The following is a 24,573-nucleotide window of genomic DNA, read 5'->3' as shown; positions in this document are numbered from 1 at the left end:
GTCATAGTGGTACATTTCTCTATTAATGTTAAGCAGTCATTTTCCGTTACTTATTTAATTCCTTTGTTTTTTATTTAACTTGTCATTTGCGTTATTTTTTAAAAATCCACTTCTGGTTCCTAATAGTAATTTATTTACTGTTACGCTCTTTGCGTTTGATCGATACACACTTGCCGTCGCTGTCTTCCTGATAGTTATGTACTCTTAATCTTTTATTTTAATAATTTGTTAATAAATGTAATTCAATTTTTATTTTTTAAAGCAAACAAACACTCAACAAGATCCGAGAGGGGATATTTACAACTTTTAATTTTTTATTCGTGGTCAATATGTACAACCATCACGATATGCTGTTAATCATCTTGAAGATATTTCAGCAATATAAGGTTTAGAAAACAATACAATATATAATAGAAAGCTCTAGAAGGAAATAAAACACGAAAAAAAACTTTATTATATTTATTTTCAACACAAAAAATGTACAATATCAATAAATACAGCACCTAGTCACATCGGTCTCTTGTCTTTATTTCTATAATTCAGTTTCAACATACATACATATACATATTTTAAATATATAATATATATTGTGCATCTGTTGACCATCCAAATTTTTTTTATAGTATAGGTTATCGGACGAGCATATGGGCCACCTAATGGCAAGTCACTAACGCCCATAGACATTGGCATTGCAAGAAATGTTAACCACCGCTTACATCGCCAATGCGCCACCAACCTTGGGAACTAAGATGTTATGTCCCTTGTGCCTGTTACACTGGCTCACTCACCCTTCAAACCGGAACACAATGTTTTGTTACGTACATTTTAAATTTAATTTATTATAATATAACTTTGCAAGTAACCAAGGATATTAAAATTCCCGCGCTTTTTATATGTTTTAATCAAATGTGACAACCATTATATATTTTAATTTTTTTTTTAAGTAAATATTTTTTTTATAATCTTGCACTATAAAACCAAATATAATATGTATGGATATTTTTTGTTAAATATATAACATCAAGGAGGATTTACACGAAAATGCACATTATAATGATTTATTATATGTATAATTTTCACTGATTCATAAAATTTTAACCTACAATTTATTAATCTCGTAACTTTGAGCTCTATCTACATTAATTAGTGCAGTATTTTATACTTATAAACCTTTTTTGATTCCTTACATAATCTGTGGATGTGCCCAAACTCGTGAAATTGGAAATGATCAGCAAAGCAAACACAATAATAATTTCTCAGAAACAATATTTTTTATAATACAAATAAATCACAAATAATATTTTACTAGCAGATTTATTTAATGTTTTTTATTACTATATAATAAAAATAAATTATAAAACCTTCTTTGAATAATATTTATTTCACATATTCGGTTATGTTATCATGTTTTTAAGGTTATTGGTATAACGTTTATTTTAATGTAACTTAGGCCATTTCAAATTAAGAACTTTCGAGAAATATTATATTGATTTGTATTTCGAGATAACAAAACAAGTTTAACATTTACGACGTCACTTATAAACGTTGCTTAGCGACTGGATAGATAAACGCGGATTTCGCGCTTTTCATTTTACATTCGAAAGAAAAATACAAGGTATTGTTTAACTAATCACCCACTAAACAATGCAAGTAAGGCCGTTAGATTTTAAATTACATTTGAAACAACCTGTCAAAACCACGATTTATTACAAAAAATTAATAAAGAAACAAAGTATTACCGACCGTTCATCATAAATAAAAGCAGTATCGATACTAAATGCTTATATAAAAATAGACAGATTAAATAAAAAAAAAATGCATTAATCGCAAAAAAAATTATACTAAAGATAAAAGCTGTGAGATAAATCTTAAAAAATATAAATTTTTCGTAAAAATGCTTGCGAGGTGCGTAGGACTATTGTTTAAGTTTTATTTATTCATAGATAATAGATCGATATTTTTTTTTTTAATAAAGCAGTGTCTCCCAACCTTTCAACGCGGGGATCAATAAAGATCACAGATAACATTTTATTATTGACCTTCATATTTATAATTATTTGCTTAATTTATTAAGTTCTGAAGACACCTTGAAAGTTTCAGTGTAAAAATTTAAATTTACCCTATTATTATTATTTATCACTAACGCGTGTGTCTGCTAACAACTCTTTCTTCGTATAAAAATAGTGTTTCTTTCCGTTTCTCACCTACCTCCTAATTTAAAACCGCGAAGTAACAATCAAGGCTGGGAAACACTGTCTTGGACATTTTTACCTTATAAATACTATTGCAGTGCGAAAAATATTTCTCTTATCGTATCCAAAATTTCAAATCGCACATTTAACTATACATTTTTTTCCTAAATTTATTGAATAAATTAATATTAAAAGCAACACACTCGCCTGGGCAGTATTTTATACTCTATAATAATTGCTTTATAAATATTTATTAAAGTCATTAAACTAAATTTCTATCGTATCCGTTACAAACGCTGGTACCCATCTGAAAGGAAAATTAAATTATATCGATTAAATATTAAACAAAATATTAATTTCCCAGTGAAAATAACGATAGGTTATTTTTTTTTTTTTATAAAAATGATATTGTGTACGTTGACACGATAGCAAACTGCCAGATTTAAAAACAAATGAAATATATATTTAAGGTTCTGCTATAGCACTCCAATTTTTGAATCAATAAAGTAACGAATTATAATTTGTATTTATATATTATGATATATTGTAAATTCAGACTTACACGTTTGTCGATAAGGTCCAATATCCGTAAGTCGATTATTCGATTCAGTTTTGTGGCTTCGCGAATGAGAACCTCGGTAGCGAGATACCGAACTTTGTCTCCAAACCGGTCAGCACCGGCATCGCGACCTGGTAGCCTCCGATGTGGTGCGGCTTGCGGGCCGTCTCCTCGATGGGAGTCGATATCGTCAGCTCCGATCCCGCTGGACGACTGTGAACATAAATTAATTTAAATAACTACTATAGTACGTAAGCCGAGATGGCCTAGTGGTTAGAACGCGTGAATCTTAACCGATGACCGTGGGTTCAAACCCGGGCAAGCACCACTGAATTTTCATGTGCTTTATTTGTGTTTATAATACATCTCGTGCTTGACAGTGTAGGAAAATATCGTGAGGAAACCTGCATGTGTCTGATTTCACTGAAATTCTGCCATATGTGTATTCTACCAACCCGCATTGGAGCACTGTGGTGGAATAAGCTCCAAAACCTTCTCCTCAAAAGGGAGAGGAGGCCTTAGCCCAGCAGTGGAACATTAATAGGCTGTTACTGTACTATTATAGTACATAATATAATTGAAATTTATTTAACTTCTTATATGAAATTATATATATTTGTGCCGTTCACAGTTAAAACACATTTACTACCGGTCATTATGGAAAATACAAAAAAGTATTGAATAGCACAGATTATATAAACATGTACATTAAAAAAGTATTTATTTTATGTTATATTTATATTATACATATATGTATACTATATCATATACTTGTAATTTTGTACATACTGATAATATAATTTATTTATTGAATTATATATTTTTTATGGTTTTATTTTAATTAAATATTAATATTATTTTATTCATACATACCTACCTCATATCCTATCTGTAATTACTTACACCGTTGGTTGCCTGGAAGAGATCGCTATGTAGCGATAAGGTCGCCATAATTGTACATTTATTTAGGCAGTATACATGTTTTGTATTTTTCTCTTTGTTGTGTGGTGTACAATAAAGTAAAGTAAAATATACTTACGATCCACCGAAGTCTACATAGAACAGGCGCTGTAAAATTTCATAAGTCACCAATGTCACGGCGAACTGAGGAGACGAACGGAACACACGGGCTGGGGGAACAATACATTCAAATATTAACATCAGATTTAACCTATTGATTAGTGACAGCTAACCTCCCACGGCTGGACAAGGTCGTTCCCTTCGACATGCAGGTTTTAAAATAACTTTACCTACGGCACCCTTCCAGAAAGCTCTAGCGCCCTCTTCAGCGTATATCTTTCTAGTGGCATCTATAACACCGTTGTATGTCGTTTGTCCTGATCGAGCCACCACCTGTAATCATAATGATGAATATTCAAATTGGATTTTATTTTAATTAGTTCTGTAGCTTAGTAAGGTCAAGGTTTGTAATCCGAAGAAGACCGGGAGAAGGCGACGGCGCTACGCGCATCTCCTCCTCCCGCCGTAAGTGTTGCCGGGGTTAGGAGGTCTTTGTACCCCTAGGATTTGGAGGCCTGCAGAGGCGGACTAAACGTCGGGGCGTCACGGTAGTATGCGCAAGCGATCCCGTGACGCCCCTCGTAAAGGCGGTGTGGGTACCGCTGGTTTTTTAATAGGTATTCTGGCGCATGCTCGGCGCCGGCGAGTCCCACATACCCCCCCACTTCAAGTGGGGGAAAAGCGTAAACGCGTTATTCCAGCGAAAAAAAATGGTCAAGGTTTTTAATAATTATTGAGATTTTGCTATGTGTTGTTTTAATATGAGCATGCGCGGTGAATGGTTTGGAATGCGTGGAGCGTATTTCGTTGTATGTATGTTTATAAGGCGGAATTTCTGCCAGACGGCCTTTCTCACCGGAGGCCAAGAAATTGCACAGGATTGTTATAATGTAAGAGTATGTGCAAGCACATAAATATTCTCGTATTTAGATCGGCTCTACTTATTTTATAAGAATTATAAAAACTCTGAGCCGAGATGGCCTAGTGGTTAGAACGAGTGAATCTTAACCGATGATCGTGGGTTCAAACCTGGAAGCACCACTGAATATTCATGTGCTTAATTTGTGTTTATAATTCATCTCGTGCTTGACGGTGAAGGAAAACATCGTGAGGAAACCTGCAAGTGTCTAATTTCATTGAAATTCTGCCACATGTGTATTCTACCAACCCGCATTGGAGCAGCGTGGTGAAATAAGCTCCTAACTTCTCCTCAAAAAGAGAGAGGAGGCCTTAGCCCAGCAGTGGGACATTAACAGGCTGTTAGTGTACTGTATAAGAACTCAGTTCTTCAAATCAATCGACTTATGAAGGATGACGATATGGTATTGTTGAAGCCATGTATGTATCCTGTTCTGTGTTCCGCGATGAGTTTGTTCTAACAGAATAGCTGTTGGTACGTGTGCGTGTCCACGTGCGTGCGTGTACGTATGCGTGCGTGCGTGTGCGTGCGGTACCTGCAGGCGCGTCTTGATGACGTCAGCGGGCGTGACGAGCGAGGCGGCGGGCACGCCGGCGATGGCGCCGGCCGCCAGCAGCGTCAGCGGGTGGTTGTAACCGTTTTCGTCCGCGAATTTCGCCTGGAAACAAATTTACTTTTGAACTAGTATAGATAATTTCTGAAATATTTTTTCAATGCTGATGTAGCATTATTTATTTATTATAAGTATCAAATTAAAATAAAACCACAAATACGTCTTCACACAATTAAAATCAAAATTCATAACATGAGACCGTTGAGACGGTCACAAATAAAATATTTATCAGAGTTAAAATTATAGCATTAATTTGTTCATTGATGATTCGATATTTATTACTATTATATTCATACCTTAAGTATGGTCACCTCTCAAATTTAATATTTATACTAAATACTAAACGATTATGTAGCAAAAATATTATAGTAATACAAAAATAAAAGTAAATATTACCTTGACATGAGCATAAGCTGGGAAGTAAATTGCACTGAAAGGCACGTCACGAAGCAGACAGGCCTTCGCCCCCTTGTACAATCCGAAGAGCCCTAGGTCTTTGACGACGGACCAAGCTCGAACTTTACCACCGCCGGCGATCTCGCCCGCCACTTGCAGACGAATTTTAACTATCTCTAGTGGATTCGTGAAGACTACTTGCGACGCACCGGCCTGAGGGAAAAAAAAAACATTTTTTACGTAACTTTAAGTACTAAGACGAAGATAAACTTCTGAATTAATTACGATAACAATTTATTTGAAATGCGAGGAAATGCGGCCTTGCAATATGGGACTATTTTAAATTTGACTTAAATAATATATAAAAAAAAAATTACATTGTTATATTTCTGTGGTAACTTGTAAAATATTTTAACTTAGATATAAAGTATTGCAATGCAAAAAAAAAAAATTATTGAAATGTAAACATCTTATCGCTGGGTACACGGTTGGAGCTAACTGAGGACATCAAATGACGTCAGCGTAAGATTTCAAGCGTCAGATGACGTCATCGTAAGAATTTTTACATTCTGGTGAGTACCTTGGCACATATTTTTTTTCCAGATGTTATGTGACCTAATAACATTACGACAGTTCGAAGTATAAAATTCTATATAAGCAATATAACTGTATAAATGAAATTGCATTTTCTGTATGTATATAAGAAATCTATCATATTGCGTCATATAAATAAATATTTCTAGTAATTGTTGTTAATATTTTTAGAATAATCGTAATGTTCATTCGTTTGGTATTAAAGAATCAGTAATCCACTACACTTTTAGAAACAAAAATTTCTTTCTGCAATTTATGTTTTGTCTTTCAAATATGATTTTATTTTTCATTCTATATTTTTATTATTTCATTATATAGAGATTGTAACAAACATAATACAATTTCCAATTTAATTAATATAGGAAAATAGAGAATTGCAGACTCCGATCTGTTACTGAGAATCTTCGACAAAAAAACTTAGTAACTTTTTTTCTTGGCCCGAGCCGGGCTTTGAACCCGGTACCTCGGGATTTGACTACTAGACTAACGAGGCTACTCACACAAGCACCGGCGAGTATTTCACCGCCAAGCGTGATGTTTCCTTTCTTGTCCATCAACTTGTCTCGCACTAAATCATTCATCTGTAAAGAAATTATTCATTTATCGACTTCTATATACAACCAGTCATTATTAGATGACAGGATAAAAATTAAAAAAAAAAGTGCTTATATTATAAATATAAATTATAATATGATAAATAAGAAATAAAAAATGTAATTTATTAACCTTATTTAGGGGAGGATGGCCAGCAGTAGGCCATTTATAGATTGTTTTTTTTTTATATAATCTGGCAACACCGTAATCAATGTTGTGATTGATTGTCATTACTGCACTGCTCATTGAGTGTGATACAATTCTATTTGTTGATAAATTATTATATTAATAATTTTTAATTCTGCAAACCACTGAATTTTTATTATACATATAGACATGTTAGGGGATGTGTCGGGTATGAAAATTACCCTGTGTTTACTTAGAGTTCAAGTTTGCTTCATACTTTGCAATAGCTTACTCAAAGAACTAATTAATGAACTAAAAAAAAAAAAATCGTTTGTTAAATTTAAGTCTGAACGAAGAAAAAACTGTCTAAACTTGATTTGAGAAAATATATATGGAATCCCTTTTGTTTTGTTTACAGACACCGATAATTTTTTTTTATATATATAGAATATGAAGGCGGACGAGCATATGGGCCACCTGATTGTAATAACGCCCATAGACATTGGCATTGTAAGAAATGTTAACCATCGCTTACATCACCAATCCGCCACCAACCTTGGGAACTAAGATGTTATATCCTTTGTGCCTGTAATTTCACTGGCTCACCCTTCAAACCGGAACACAACAATACGAAGTACTGCTGTTTTGAGGTAGAATATCTGATGAGTGGGTGGTACCTACCCAGACGAGCTTGCACAAAGCCCTACCACAAGGAAAACATAATATAGAATACGAAAACTATGTAATTAGTTTCTCATGTGAACTTGTGAACTTTTTTCTTGATGAGAAATAAACTTATTATTTGCTCTTTTTTATGTCATATAATTGGCCCATTTTTAATTCTTATATATTTTAATTATTATTATTTTTGTGATTGTGATTCTAATTATTAATGTATATTATGTAATGTTATGTTTAATTATCATGTAACAAAAGTATTGGCCTTGTTGCCTGAGGAATAAAGATATCATGATTATCATAATTTCCTTAACAGTAATATTCAACAATAAAACTATTAATTTTTTCTATTAAAAATACTCTAAACCATTATTAAATCATTATTATTCATTATTTATTTATTTATTTAACACTTTTTCACAACATATACATAAAATGAGAGAAGTAGGAAACAATCAAAGAAAAAGAAAATAAAAAAATGGTGCGCAAAGGCGGTCTTATCGCTTATAGCGATCTCTAACAGACAACCTTTGGTGAAAGAATTTTGTAAGAGAACAGGTAAGTGCATTTACATATAAAAGGAGATACTAAATATTTAATAGACTACACATATCTACATCCCACTAACCACATATACATACATACATACACACACATACACATATACATTCATACAAATATATATATATATACATACACATATATAATTATTATATAGCATATACATATTATATATAATTATAGAGTATAAAATTATATATAGATAAATTATAAACCACATACTATTTCATACATACATACATACCTTACTTGGAAATGGACAAATAATAATATTCATCTAAAACATCATCTAAAACATTATTAAAAAACATCATCTAAAACATTATTATTTTTAATATATATTTTTTTTATTAATTATTATATTACCCCCTCAAATTAATTAATTTTTAATTTCTTTTCAATGTAAATGAAATACTTTTACAAGCTCCAATTTGTTCTTTCTAGAAACACTTTCAGAAATATCATTCAGTGGTTTAGCCGTGGAAGGGTAAAAGGCAGAGTAACTATCGCCTTTTTATATATACATATATATATTTAAAATAGAGTAGAATAGAATTGAGTACATAGTATAGAATTATAGACGATCATCCCTAATATGGTAACAAAAACACGCCCAATTTTTTGTTCTAAACTCTTCTATGTGTGACTCACCGTGAGTTTGATAGCCTTCTCCGGCGCCACCCCGATGAGCTGCGGGACCAGCCCTCGGTAGAGCCCAAACATCCCCTCATGTCTGATGACCTTCTTGAAGCAGTCCCACGAGTTACGGTACGCGACCTCACCGATGAATGAACCGGTCCTCTGGTTCTGCATACGCGTCTTAACTAAATCTATTGGGTACACTGCAGATGCTCCGACGGCTGGGGAAGAATGTTTAATATAATAACAATATCCTGGGACATTTAAGCTTGTACAAAGCTTTTACTATGGCAACCAGACTACTGATATGCTACATATACTATTTTTCTTTTGTAAATACATACTTATATAGATAATTACACCCAAACTCAGGACAAACAGATATGTTCGTGCACACAAATATCAGTCCTGGGTGGGAATCGAACCCACAGCCTTCGGCGTGAAAGGTAAGCATCCACCAACCACGCCAACCGGCTCGTCGTCGGCTGTTATATTAGTAGAAAAAAAACTTGAGTGATTCAAGGGCCCTACGGACTTGAGGAGCCTCATTCAAAAGCGGTTAGAGTAATATATATATCATTGACTGGTTGAGTCTCCTCGGCTGGATGGGCCCCTATTATAAAAGCCTAGGCATAAATCTGTGGCTGCGTGTTTTTTCAATAGAATCCAGGCATTAATCTGCTGATGGCCTAATTCATTTGTTTTGAATAGGTAGTCAGACTGGCAAAAGGGCTTCCTAATCGGTAAGTGTTAACCACTCGTAGACATTGTCAGTGTAAGAAATATTAACCCTTATATAAATTAGTTACACCAGCTTATTTACAGTTAAAGCCGGAACACAACAATGCTATGTATCGGTGTTTTGCTGTAGAGCATATGACGAGTAGACTCTGGTGGGTTAGTACAAGGCCCGAAGTTGGTTTTATTGAATCATCTTAGTACACTTACCACCAGCTATCGAACCAAGCGTGAATCTATACGTGCTCTCGAGGATTTGTATCAGCACCCCCCTTTCTTCAGGACTCTGAAACAAAAGTAACGTCATCAGATATCGATCAATTTCTACAAATGCTGAAGAATGAAGTGTTTCAAGCTGATGGTGGACTTCTGGTAACTCGAATGTGTCGAAAATAAATAAAGGGCAAATCAACTTACAATAAGTTTTCAAACTTAAATATAGCGGATTAGAAATCTTGATGTTTTAGTTGAATATAGCAAATCTCGATATTTTAAAATTGTGGATTGATTGCAAACTTTACTTCAAGTATCTAGAATGTTATGTTTTGTAAGCAAATATGTATACTATATAACCGTCATATATATGTTTATATATAATTAAATAAAAATAAACTTAATCCTCTTCAATAATCTTAAAATGAAAACTAAAAATGTTTTTCGATGCTGATTTGTTGTACACAATATTTTAGAAACAAAGTCTTGAAGATCTGCATCCTTTTCACACGTGTGAGAAATTTTACATTGAGAAAGAGATAGCAATTTATTATTATCAAATTAATCTAGAGAATGCGTACAAGAATTCGGCACTATATAATCAATCTTAGGTGGTGATAATATTAAAAAATTGTCTGAATACTTACCTTATAAGAAATATGAAGAGTAGTTATGTAATATTTCTATGATATATGAATATAATAGGTTATTTTTATATGTGTAACCAAATTTTATCATGATGTACTTGACAGTAATAATTTTTTTTTATTCTGGTGATCAAAGTGCAATATCATTAATCCTTACTTTTGGCAATCAGAATAGAAACAACGAACGTATGTATTTGTTGGCTGTTTTATATAACATATGTCTTTTCGGCGTAATATTGTTGAAATGTTAAGCTTATGTATTTATTTATAATTATTTTTCAAATAATTTGGCAAATGTTTACTCAAAAACATACTAAGGCCCATTAACACTAGGCCAAATTATGAAATATCACAGTTCTAGTAATGTTTCTAAATTCATTGGTTTGCATTTTATACCAATCCGCAAAAATGTTACATGGATTTTCCTAATATAACAAATAACAGAGGACATTTTGTTGTAGCGATTCCTACGTCCTGAGTTTTGATGGCTAATAGGTTAGAAATTACTTAAAATATAAAGTATTTTTTTCTTTGTCGAATTTTGGTTACGCATTTATAAATGACACTTTATTTGAAACCATATCTGATTATATTTTATTTTTTTACTAAATTTTGTAAAAAATAATTTTAAAAACGTCTTTTCGACATAATCGATATGATTTTTGATATTAAGATACCATGAGTAACAATAATTATTATTAATTTCAATCATCCAAGACCAATTTACTGTGTTTTATAATCACAAACATATGCACATATTTACTTTATTCAATTTCATCGTATCTTAATATCACAAGTTATATTTTGTAAATGATATATATTATATTAACAAAAAACTATTTATAGAATGATAAGCTTAGCGAGATATTGGCTATTTATTTATATAATTACATATAATAAATATATACGATACATTATTTTCATATCAATTGACCATGGAGTTCATACTAAATTTTAGATGTCTTCTTTTTCGATGTTCTAGCAGATAAATGAACGTGATATTGTTAGCAAAAGACACAGATTATCGACCAATAGGGTTTGAATTTGGAACGTCGTTTGAATAGCCAAAATTTCACCGTCAGAAGAAGATATATAGAAACATCATAAACTCGAATGTCCTTTGTACTCACCAAGATGCACTCCAAAAAGTTTATTAATCGAAAAGGTTCTCTTATCGTATTTACCTCCTCCTTTTGAGCATTGAAAGAAAGAAAAAAATACACAGCGATAAGTTAGTGATGTTTCCGATATTAACTCTTATTAATAAACAACATATGGACTAAAATGGTCTAAACATACATTAAAATCGTGTTAGTCTCGCGCGGCTCCTGCAAGAATCGTCCAGTTCTCGTATTAAAGTTAGATAGATGGAAATGAACATGAGGATAACATATGGAGATACTCACCGACACCGCTTTGATTTCTGCAACTCGACTTGTCACTTGCTTGAAGTACTGTTCCGGGGTGATAGCGTTGAGGTCGTTGTAAATGATTCGTCTGGAAACGAAATATCAATAATTTTAAAAAGTCCGAGTCAAAAAAAGGTTTGACTAAAAACAATAATCTATGCGCGCTGACATTTCTCGAGCGAAGGAGCGTTTGCGTATATACTCTGACAAATACAAAAGGATAATAAGTAATTAGCAAATTATGTATTTGTATGTATATACAGCCGAGATGGCCCAGTGGTAAGAACGCGTGAATCGTAACCGGTTATCGTGAGTTCAAACCCGGGCAAGCACCACTGAATTTTCATATGCTTAATTTGTAATTATAATTCATCTCGTGCTTTACGGTGAACGGAAACATCGTGAGGAAATCTGCATGTATCTAATTTCACTGAAATTCTGCCACATGTGTATTCCACTAACATGCTCTGGAGCAGCGTGGTGGAATAAGCTCCAAACCTTCTCCTTAAAAAAGGGAGAGGAGGCCTTTAGCCCAGCAGTGGGACATTACTGGTGGTAGGGCTTTGTGCAAGCTCGTCTGGGTAGGTACCACCCACTCATCAGATATTCTACCGCAAAACAGCAATACTTGATATTGTTGTGTTCCGGTTTGAAGGGTGAGTGAGCCAGTGTAATTACAGGCACAAGGGACATAAAATCTTAGTTCCCAAGGTTGGTGGCGCATTGGATATGTAAGCGATGGTTGACATTTCTTACAATGCCAATGTCTAAGAGCGTTGGTGACCACTTACCATCAGGTGGCCCATATGCTCGTCCGCCTTCCTATTCTATAAAAAAAACGCGACTCTAATCTGGAAACTTATCGACGAAACAATATGAAATCCCAGACACCACTCAAATCAAACTTTACTTGCATTTAGTATAACAATCGCTACGCGACCGTGCCGCCATCTGGCATCATCAAAATTATTTTATATTTGAAAATAGGGCAAGTAAATAAAATCAATGTAACGTCTTATGTAAGTTTTAAACAAAATCCAATCTCATTCGTCAAATTTAAACTGACTTAGTGATACGCTATTTTGATCCATGTTTCCTATATGTTATTATGATTATGAGAGTCAATGTCGCATAACACATTCTGTGATTTAGTGGGTTTCGAGTTTCCACTTATAGAACAGTTTTACTCTAAGAACAAACTCGAAACTCAAACTCAAAACGCTCGCGAAATGTCAGAATGTGTAATTATAACATTTCAACAACACGCGTATCAAAATAGTATATCACCAAGTCGGTTACCAAGATTTCACGGGTGAGTTATGAAATGAGTTCTTATAAAATCGCACTGCTGATCCCATTAATGAATATACAGTTCGATATATATGAATGTTTTTATGTAACTTTATTGTTGATTGTTTAAAAGCGAAGTCTTATAAATCCAATCTATCATTACACGATAAATACCGATCACGCGGAGATATGATAGCGTTTTAAATGTATGGTATTACATTTATTGCATGGGCTTTGTTGATTTCTAATATAGAAGTTGTTTGCGACTGATATTCTCATGATATTATAAGATATTCCAATGGTCAATTTCATTTGAAATTGTCATTTTAAGAAATATTAACAATGCTTACATTGTCAATGTGCCAATGACTTTGGGAACTAAGATTTTCTGTCACGGAACACAAAACTAAGTGTTGCTGTGTGGCGGTAGATTGTAATGAGTGGGTCGTTTCATCAGGCTAAGTCGAGATGGCCCAGTGGTAAGAACGCGTGAATCTTAACCGATGAACGTGGGCTCAAAACCGGGCAAGCACCTCTGAATTTTCATGTGCTTAATTTCTGTTTATAATTCATCTCGTGCTTTTCGGTGAAGGAAAACATCGTGAGGAAACCTGTATGTGTCTAATTTCATCGAAATTCTGCAACATGTGTATTCCACCAACCCGCATTTGAGCAGCGCGGTGGAATAAGCTCCAAACCTTCTCCTCAAAAAGGGAGAGGAGGCCTTAGCCCAGCAGTGGGACATTTACAGGCTGTTACTTACTACTTACTTACCTATCAGGCTTGCAAAGCCCCACCAACGAATATAGTTGCTAGCGATCCTATATCAAATTTATATGGCTTTTCGCTGCCAGTTTAAATTACAAATTGCCTTGTCGAGATTATTTTGGCATACAATTAAATTATTATAAGCAATTATTAACAGTTGCAAACAAACGAACTGAGCATTTTTATAATATTAGATAATGTCTGTCATTTCATGATAAACATAATGACTTGATACACATTTATCGGACGTACATCGGAAATATTTATATTAGATTTTATCACGTTAAACAAATTATTGGCACCGGATACATACTCAGGAATATTTTTATCAATTATTTTTTAATATATAATTAGTGTAAAGAACATGGGTTTTTGCTAATAATAGGTTTATTAAAAAACAATTTGCCCATGGCCAGTTTGCTTATTCAAAAAACTGTTTTAAATAAATAATATTTCGACCGAATTCGAACAGTATTTAACTAAGCTAATTGCAAAGGAGATAGACAGGGGAAGGAATAACGTATTTATATACTTTAGTATATAAGAATATATTGACAAAGTTAAACAAAACAATGACTTATTCTCCCCTCCCAATTACACGCTGCAACTTCTAGAAACAGCAATAAAATATCGTCAAATATCAGAGTCGTGATAGCCCAGAGGTTAGAAGACAAGAATCTTAACCGATGACTCAATGATGAGTTCAAGACCGGACAAACATCACTGAATTTTCATGTGCTTATTTTTTGTTTATAATTAATTTCGTGTTCGGCAAACGTCTTGAGTAAATCGGCCGGTGGCGGACGAAAACCTACCAACCTGCATTGGGGCAGCGTGGTGGAATAAACTCTAAACCTTCTCCTCAAACAAAAAATAGAGGAGGTTTAGCCCAGCACACTACCATTTTTTACTTGCTTTAAATGTCAGAAAGTCAAATGAGACATTGGCTAAAACAATTATAACATTTATTGGACACAGACACAACTTACCACCCAGAGTCGAATTTCAACATATCACGAGTGAAAACACTTCGTATTCAGGTGATTACAGAATAGCCCTCTGTAGCTGTAAAAGCTAAGCCGCCCACCAATTAAGCTTTACATACGTAATTGTCAACTCACCCGTTAGTCTGATGCATCATATCGCAGAGCGTGAATAGTATGTCCACTTCCAAGGGTGTGATTTGACTCATCATCTGTGCGGAGTGCAGGAACTCCTCCTTGGTGACCTCGTATGTCCTGTGTCCGTTTGTTGCATTTAGGTAGACGCGTTTGATGAGCTCCATGTTGTTAAGAAGTGAATTGAACGCCATGTAGTATGGAAAGCTGATTTTACGTTCGCCCTGGGGGAAGCCTGAAGCCTGTAAAATATATGTGTGTATAGTTTTTGTGTTTGTTATTATCCACAAAACCGCATTGGAGCAGCGTGGTTAAATCTTCTAAATAAAGAGTAGGCTTTTCTCCTATGTATGATTCTACGTGTCTCCCTTATTAACATATGTCTAAATTGTTTTTGATTTGAAATATGTATTAGCGTGCCTGAGGCCGATTCGTATGCCGTGACGGCAAACGGCATGACGCTCTCGTATGACGTCATGCACCCTCTTCGCCAACGCTCTTTACCCACTATGAGTGCGTAGCGCATATACTATATACTTCGTTGCTATACATGTATATCTGTTTTATTAAAGAAACTATGTTTTTATTTATTTTCCTCCATATTTATTTATTTGTATGATTAAATCTTTCAATACCACGGCGAACGATGTTTTTACCTTAAGCGTTCCGTGACGACAATTTTTTTTTTCATAGATATGCTCGAAATCGGTTTAAGGCATAAGAATTTTATAATTCTGTCATTTTGTATCTGTGTTATTTCTGGTACGTGTTATAACGAGTTAACACACATAATTATTTTGAAATAAATGTAATTTGCTGATAGAACACAGATATAATCAACCCATCAGATATAAAAACTAATTTATTTCACAGAGACGAGTGTGTGGATAGAATTTGAACAGGCAAGCTTTCTTAGTGACAGTTCTGTACCCTCATTTAAAGCCTTTAAAAGTTGTTAGTCAATATCGTAAAGTATAAGCTGTACGATAGTCCGTAACAGCCTGTGAATGTCCCACTGCTGGGCTAAAGGCCTCCTCTCCTCTTTTTTGAGGAGAAGGTTTGGAGCTTATTCCACCACGCTGCTCCAATGCGGGTTGGTAGAATTCACATGTGGCAGAATTTCAGTGAAATTAGACACATGCCGGTTTCCTCACGATGTTTTCCTTCACCGTAAAGCACGAGATGAATTATAATCACAAATTAAGCACATGAAAATTCAGTGGTGCTTGCCCGGGTTTGAACCCACGATCATCGGTTAAGATTCACGCGTTCTTACCACAGGGCCATCTCGGCTTATATATAGTCAATCAGCCATTATCATATTTTGTATATAAATATTTATTTATAGTACATTGGCGCTGTAAGAAATTATTAAGCATTCCATACATCATCAATGGGGCATCAACCCTAGGAAATAAGATGTCCCTAATGCCTGGAGTGTAAACAGCCGATATGTATTAAAGATACTTAGTAAATGAAGTAATAGTATATACTATTACCGGTGGTAGAGCTTTGTGCAAGCTCGTCTGGGTAGGTACCACCCACTCATCAGATATTCTACCGCAAAACAGCAGTACTTGGTATTGTTGTGTTCCGGTTTGAAGGGTGAGTGAGCCAATGTAATTACAGGCACAAGGACATAACATCTTAGTTCCCAAGGTTGGTGGAGCATTGGTGATGTAAGCGATGGTTAACATTTCTTACAATGCCAATGTCTATGCTAACTATATATATGTCTATAATAACAAAATAAAAGCTTAACTTGTTCATAGTTGGTAAAATCAATTAATATTATTACACGAACGATATATAAGTATGTAGTGTCGATAGTGGTATGAAAGATAAACAAGGAGACGTTTTTATCAATACAATAATACGATAACGTTATCCCCTGCTATGACATAAGTGTCACGATGTTGCGTCAAGAGTTTTAGTGTCAATGTCAGATCTAACTAGTTTTTTGTCCAATATTCTGCTTGCGCGAATATGGGCGCGGAGTAGTTTTGATTGATATCAAATGACGTCACTGTGCTATGACATTTGTTGTTGTTTTTTTTTAAACTGCGCAATTAAAACCAATGTGAAGGCAAAATAGAACTTATTTATCAAATCCACATAAAAAAATTTGTAATCAGTTAAAAAGGAGAAATAACAAAGACTGACGTACGAATGCGCTTCCATATTCAAACTGTTAGTGATATAGATGGTTCTCGCAAATTTCACATCAAGAAATGCCATTAATGCGCTTCATATCATAATATAACGAGCTTCATAAACATAACATAATCTGTAACCTTCAATCTCGTAAACATTGACGATTGCAATTTACCGTCTCATATCCTCACATATTACGGACACGTAGTCGCTTTAATACAAGACGGGACATTTATGAAAATATGTCTAATTCTACTAACAAATTGTCACGTTCTCGAAATCAAAAAAGTAATCATTACAGTTTTATTTCTATTCAACAAATAATTATCCAGCTGTGATTAGGTCGAAGCTAGATCGGGATAGTAACCTTTATCAATTAGAGGAATTGACCCCTTCTCTTATTATAAGCTTTTTTTTTCACGCAGTGGAAACCTTCAGAAAGGTACCCACCTCCCAGCTCCTGGGGAGGGGGGGGGTTAACTGGGTTATGTGGGATTCTTATCCACTAAAACCACTGCGATGGCCGTCCTCGGCACGGATCGGAGAGGCTGGGGGATCGTGTTGACATAACGCATCCGCGGTCTCTCCCGGGCTGTGCTCCGCTTGTGGCTCGGCGGAGCTCTCCTCAGGGGGTGAAGGTTCTCTTATTATAAGCTACACTCACATTTCTCTTTAACGTGAAATGCGATTGGTATCATCTATGCATGCGTATTGTGTACAGCCCGAAATATTATGCACATTTCTGACAACGTGTATGGAAAATTCGATGATTGTGTAGTTAAGAAACCATAACAAATCAATATACAAACTTTCGCATTTATAATATTAATTAGGATTATTTATAAAACGTCCCGAATTACATATTGCGCTGTTTTGACCCCTACGTATGGATACGTGACGTAAATGCGACATGACAACAGTCTTATCAAAAATAAGCATTATTGTGATAAATGACAGATGCGAGAATTGCTAAATAATTTTTGATCTATTATTTATTAAAAAGCCGAGATGGCCCTGCGGTAAGAACGCGTGAATCTTAACCGATGATCGTGGGTTCAAACCCGGGCAAGCACCACTGAATTTTCATGTGCTTAATTTGTGATTATAATTCATCTCGTGCTTTACGTTGAAGGAAAACTACGTGAGGAAACCTGCATGTGTCTAATTTCACTGAAGTTCTGCCACATGTGAATTCTACCAACCCGCATTGGAGCAGCGTGGTGGAATAAGCTCCAAACCTTCTCCTCAAAAAGAGGAGAGGAGGCCTTTAGCCCAGCAGTGGGACATTCACAGGCTGTTACGGTACGGTACGGATTTATTTATTTATTGAAGGTTTGCTATCGCATGTTATATATAATATCTTAATAAATTATGTACTAAAACTAGAAAAGTTTTATGTACACCGGTTTTAAAGCAAACACTATGCATGCAGTGTTCTTGCGCCGATTACAATATATAGCTGAAGCTTAGTTTCAAATTGCATATATCCAGAATGCAACGCTCGTTAAAAAAGCAAATCCAGACAAAACCGGATTCAATCGTTCAAGCAAACGTTTAATTTGGATACGTTTTTTGTCGGCCCAAGTTGTGTTTGTTCAAGAACATATTTAATTGCAAAGATTATATCACGAGACGATCAATTTCCGAACGCTTTCTTAGTGATCGTGAATAACTGACAGTATTCATTTCCGTAATCCAAATTGAAATAGACCACGTTTAGTTTTATCCAGATTCAGTGATTCCAGTTGCTTTTAGCGAACGTTCAGTTGAATAAATTTTCTTTTTTTGTATAGAATAGGAAAGCGGACGAGCATATGTACCACTTGATGATAAGTGGTCACCAACGCCATAGACATTGGCATTGTAAGAAATTAACCATCGCTTACATCACCAATGCGCCACCAACCTTGGGAACTAAGATGTTATGTCCCTTATGCCTGTAATTACACTGGCTCACTCACCCTTTAAACCGGAACACAACAATACCAAGTACTGCTGTTTAGCGGTAGAATATCTGATGAGTGGATGGTACCTACCCAGACGAGCTAGCACAAAGCTCCACCACCAGTAATTCAGTAAAAAATACCATTTCAGTTAATTTATATAGGTGTATATAAATAAACTGAAAAGCAAAATCTTATTCAAATACAAATCGTTAGAGCCGTTTCCGTGATATAGGAATTAAATTGAATTAAATGCGAGAATTGTTCAATTAATATTTTAAGATTAATTCTTTTAATTATTATATTCGGTTTTAAATGAATCTGTGTAAGTAAAAATTATATTTTAGCTCACTATTATAGTATATGTTTTATTTAACTTATAATATGTACATAATAATAATTTTAAAATCGTTTGCGTAAAAAGAAAATAAATAAACAAATTGATAAAATGGAAATATTTTCTCAAAAATAAATTATATACAATTCACTGAGTCATATCAGATAATCAAATACATCTGTGTTAATGTTATAAAACCTATACAAATATCAAATGCGACTGTCTGAAAAATTTAAAATATAAAAAAATCTTGCGAATTCATGTAATATTTTTCTCAAATTTAAATAATGGGCTGATTGCAACCAATGAGAACAATATTAAAAAACTTACCATGATAACTTTGTTCTTCAATTCCTTGGTTAGCAAGTGGTTCTTCACGGTCAGCATGATGTCTCTGAAGTCGCCGGCGGTGATGAAGCCGGTGCCATCCTTGTCGCACTTCTTGAAAGCCTCCACTCCGTACTCCTCGTGGAAGTCGTGGAGAAATTGACTGAACTCAGGGTAGGTTACTAAGCGTTTCTTGTCCTGTGGGAAGTTTCATTCAATAAAATTATGTTATTCATCTAAATTAATTACAGTAGGGACTTTTTAGACCATTTTGTACATAAGGTAAAAGGTTGTATGTCCCACTGTTGGGCTAAGGCTTTCACTCCGTTAGACATTTGGAGTATATTCAACCATTGCTCCAATACAGATTGGTGGATAATTAATGCTTATGTAAATATACGCTTATAATTGGAAGAATATTAATTTTCCTTCTAGATCCTTCTAATTTATTTTTTTAGAGGTACTTATTTAAGAGAGAAAACGATTTCCACAATGATAATAAATTTTGAGTTGTAAGGAATGAAAAGATCAAAACGAAATGATTTAAATGTGTTCATACACAAGATCACAAGATACAGCATGAAATTTAAAACATGAAGTAGCAACATAGCCTGAATATCTATAATAAAAGGCACGACCAACACGTATGGGACAAGATCATTCGAGAAGAAAAAAAATTGTCCATATTGTCTAGATTTTGTTTCAATTTAAATCAATTGAATTTGTATTCGTTGTTACAATTAGGGATCCCCCTCATTGCGGGTAAGTTCTAAGTTTGCGGCCTTAGCTGAATGTAGCAATGAATGAAGATCATAATCAATAATTCACAGTACTCTTAAAGCCGAGATCCAAACAGATTATGCCCCCCCCCCCCTCCAAGCCCAGGCTTGAAATAACATATGTTTAATTTGTTTATAATTCATCTCGTGCTCATCGTTAAAGGAAGAAACCGTGAGGAAGCCCGCTGGCCTCGGATGACAAATTGCCACATGTATAAACCAATTCGTATTCTTTATATATATAGCGTATTTATAAATCTTCCAGATATATGTACATAAATGAACTTAATAAATAAATCTTAAATTAAATCAAAAGAATCATAAAATATGTTTACAGTACACTAACAACCTGTTAATGTCCCACTGCTGGGCTAAGGCCTCCTCTCCCTTTTGAAGAGAAGGTTTGGAGCTTATTCCACCACGCTGCTCCAATGCGGATTGGTAGAATACCCATAAGGCAGAATTTCAATGAAATTAGACACGTGCAGGTTTCCTCACGATGTTTTCCCTCACGGTCAAGCACGAGATGAATTATAAACGCAAATTAAGCACATGAAAATTCAGTGGTGCTTACCCGGATTTGAACCTACGATCATCGGTTAAGATTGACGCGGTCTAACTCTGGATTTAAAAATTACATACTGAACTTTAAATTTCTCTCCTAATTTGGATTTTAATATTAAATTCGTAAATACATTAATATGCATACATCATATTTACCAGACACGACTGTCTTCAACATGAAAATAGACTTTATTTAAAGTTGGACCCACGATCATCGATTAAGACTCACGCGTTCTAACCAATAGGCCATCTCGGCTATTTAGATTATTTTTATAGTAACATAATAAAATGAACGTTGGTATAAACTACAAAATAAATAAATACGCCCAAGAATGGTTTACCTTTCCAAAATATAAGCGAACGAAGGTGCTTTCCATGTTGAAGGGCAATTTTTTGTGCAGCACCGTCTTACGCATGACTTCCGCGAACTCATCTGTAAGGATTCAATGAGATTATTTTTAAAATAACTTTTTTTTTACATTAACATATAGGCCATCTCTTTACATTTTTTTTATAGAATAGATAGGCGGACGAGCATATGGGCCACCTGATGTTAAGTGGTCACCAAACGCTCTTAGACATTGGCATTGTAAGAAATGTCAACCATCGCTTACAAAGCATATGCGCCACCAACCTTGGCAACTAAGATTTTATGTCCCTTGTGCCTGTAATTACACTGGCTCACTCACCCTTCAAACCGGAACACAACAATATCAAGTATTGCTGTTTTGCGGTAGAATATCTGATGAGTGGGTGGTACCTACCCAGGCGAGCTTGCACAAAGCCCTACCACCAGTCGAAACAATTTCTGGGTTATAAGGAGTGTATAACATTCCTTATATTTTACTAGCCATGATAGCTATGATGTTGTCTCGTACTGATACCCTCGCTCACTCACCTTTAAAACTGTAACAGATAATTTATTTACCACTAATTTCAGACAAGTATTACAACACACAAGAGGAATAATTAACCCCGACTGAAAAGTATATAATTATTGTATATAATTATTACCAATACAGAGAGTATTTCAATGAGTTCTAATACGACACTGGTAAGTTGGTGAGGACTTGGCTATAATAATAATGTCCTGGGAAATTTTTCACACACGGCCATCTGATCCTAAATTAAGCGTGTACAGAGCTTGTGCTATGGAAACCAGACAACTGATATACTACATATACTATTTTTCTTTTGTAAATACATACTTATATAGATATTTACCCCCAGACTCAGGACAAACAGACATGTTCATGTACACAAATATCTAGCCTGGGTGGGAATCGAACCCACAACCTTCGGCGTAAAAGACAAGCCACCAACCACGCCAACCGGCTCGTCAAAATATGTATCGTCTATCCTGCTGATTCCAGATCGCGCAGCATCAGATCAAGGTAACATGATTGTATTATCATTGAATTCATAGGATAATATATCGATCAGACCATTAGAAGTTGCATACATCCCTTCAACAATTACAAAAGAGCTGATGATCTTCAAACAGCTTTTCTTTAATCAAAGCTAAGAACGATCTCGAAAAATATCACATCGTGTAAACAATCTTTATGATACAGGATAAAATTAAATTGTCTGTAAAACTGTAGTAGCTTAACGGTTGGGTGCATGAATTCTTACGAGAGGAACTTGGCACCAATTCTACTAATTTATAACTGTTAGGACGCATCTATTCTATTCGATCGAAACGCGACTGGATCGTTGTGAACAGTGACTTACACTAACAGTATAAGTCACAATTTGTTAGTAGAATTGAACCCCAGTAGCACTGTTCTCAAATGAAATAAGTACATAGTCAACTATATATAATAAAACGTATGTTTTTTATATTATTATAATTTTTTTTAATATTTTGATGAAATTTCTTATGAAGCAAGCTTGAATCCCAAGGAAAGACATTGGTTATTTTTTCTCATCTAAGCCAACGCAGAACCCTCCCCCCAACACACGTACAAATCAGCGGGTGAAAACTAGTAAAACCCTTTTGTGTATAAATAAATCGCTCCTATACTTATAATATATAATATCCTTTTAATTTGTAATGTCGTGTGAAATTCGTACGTAAAATACTTTCTATATATATGTGAAAAATTAATCCAATTAGAGTTTTATTTTTCAATCATTATTAAATCGTTTATGACATACATAATTAAACGGAACTATAAAAAAGTCAATAATTAATTGTTTCCAACCCATTATTTTCATTATGATTAACGTGTGAAACAGGATAATATTGAAAATTAACTATTTATTTCATTTAAAATATATAGACGGATCGGCTGATGGGCCATCTCATAGTAAGTGGTCACCATGACAAACATTGGCGCAGTAATATTAAGCAAAAAAATATTAAGCATCAATAACCAATGGTGAAAATCGCCAAGTTGGCGAAGCATTGGCCATGTGTTAAACTGCATTAACATACATACGTTAAATTTCGAAAAGAGCGCGTAAACTTTTTTCCTAACACGAGAGGAATACAGATAAATAAACAACTTTGACATTTAATTGACGCGATATTATTGGTCGATATCTCGAATAATATATGGCATTTATTATGGATTCCCAAAAAAAATCCATTTTGAATATTGGAAAAGTTTTTATATGTATCAATCAAGTATTGATTGTAATGCATAACAGCAAAACGCATGGAATATGTAAATCTATGACTTGTTTATATTTACTACTTCGATTTGAATAATGTATTTGAATAGGAACATCGTTAAGTTAAGTATAGAAACGTTTCGGGCAAGTTTGATTTGAAAACTTTACACATATTGCGGGTAGAGTCGTTTATAAAACCATTGATATTTTATTTTAAGTACAGTACAGTAACAGCCTGGTTAATGTCCCACTGCTGGGCTAAGGCCTCCTCTCCCTTTTTGAGGAGAAGGTTTAGAGTTTATTACACCACGCTGCTCCAATGCGAGTTGGTAGAATACACATGTGACATAAATTCAATGAATTTAGACACATGCAGGTTTCCTCACGATATTTTCCTTCACCGTCAAGCACGAGATGAATTATAATCACAAATTAAGCACATGAAAATTCAGTGATGCTTGCCCGGGTTTGAATCCACGATCATCGGTTAAGAATCACTCGTTCTAACCACTAGGCCATCTCGGCTTTTTTTATTTAATGTTCCAGGGCTTTTCAATCAGATGGTGCATCTTGATAAGCGATTGAATAGTTAACACGTGAAAGCGTAACAAACAAATAAACTCACTGTCCTATTTATAATATTACTTAGGATACACAGCGCCAACCCCAAATAAATGAGATTATGACAAGTGAATGATGATGGTATCTTTTGGTGTGTTTGATAGCTGTAGCTCATTAAGCAGAACGGATAATATTTTATAATATGTGGCTTAAAT

At 34.5% G+C, this 24,573-nt stretch overlaps 1 protein-coding gene across 4 annotated transcripts in view; it reads right to left on the bottom strand.

Annotated features, from left to right (window-relative positions):
* Window positions 1-444: 444 nt before the first annotated feature.
* LOC126769123 (calcium-binding mitochondrial carrier protein Aralar1) overlaps window positions 445-24,573 on the bottom strand; it is a 35,499-nt gene continuing 11,370 nt past the window's right edge. For all 4 annotated transcript variants that reach the window (XM_050487705.1, XM_050487707.1, XM_050487706.1 and 1 more), the window contains exons 4-16: window positions 21,520-21,611; window positions 19,839-20,033; window positions 15,078-15,316; window positions 11,896-11,986; window positions 9,840-9,915; window positions 8,904-9,112; window positions 6,794-6,874; window positions 5,700-5,912; window positions 5,226-5,348; window positions 4,002-4,104; window positions 3,791-3,881; window positions 2,755-2,964; window positions 445-2,499 (exon numbers count right to left, since the gene is read on the bottom strand). In XM_050487705.1, coding sequence (XP_050343662.1) covers window positions 2,799-2,964; window positions 3,791-3,881; window positions 4,002-4,104; window positions 5,226-5,348; window positions 5,700-5,912; window positions 6,794-6,874; window positions 8,904-9,112; window positions 9,840-9,915; window positions 11,896-11,986; window positions 15,078-15,316; window positions 19,839-20,033; window positions 21,520-21,611 — 1,679 coding nt within the window. In that variant the 3' untranslated portion in view covers window positions 445-2,499; window positions 2,755-2,798. The remainder of the gene's footprint in view (window positions 2,500-2,754; window positions 2,965-3,790; window positions 3,882-4,001; window positions 4,105-5,225; window positions 5,349-5,699; window positions 5,913-6,793; window positions 6,875-8,903; window positions 9,113-9,839; window positions 9,916-11,895; window positions 11,987-15,077; window positions 15,317-19,838; window positions 20,034-21,519; window positions 21,612-24,573) is intronic.

The sequence above is a fragment of the Nymphalis io genome, chromosome 6 (assembly GCF_905147045.1).
Source record: "Nymphalis io chromosome 6, ilAglIoxx1.1, whole genome shotgun sequence".
In the NCBI taxonomy this organism is placed as follows: Eukaryota; Metazoa; Arthropoda; class Insecta; order Lepidoptera; family Nymphalidae; genus Nymphalis; species Nymphalis io.
The sequence above is the reverse complement of the archived record's forward strand: the minus strand, read 5'-3'. Positions and strand labels throughout refer to the sequence as shown.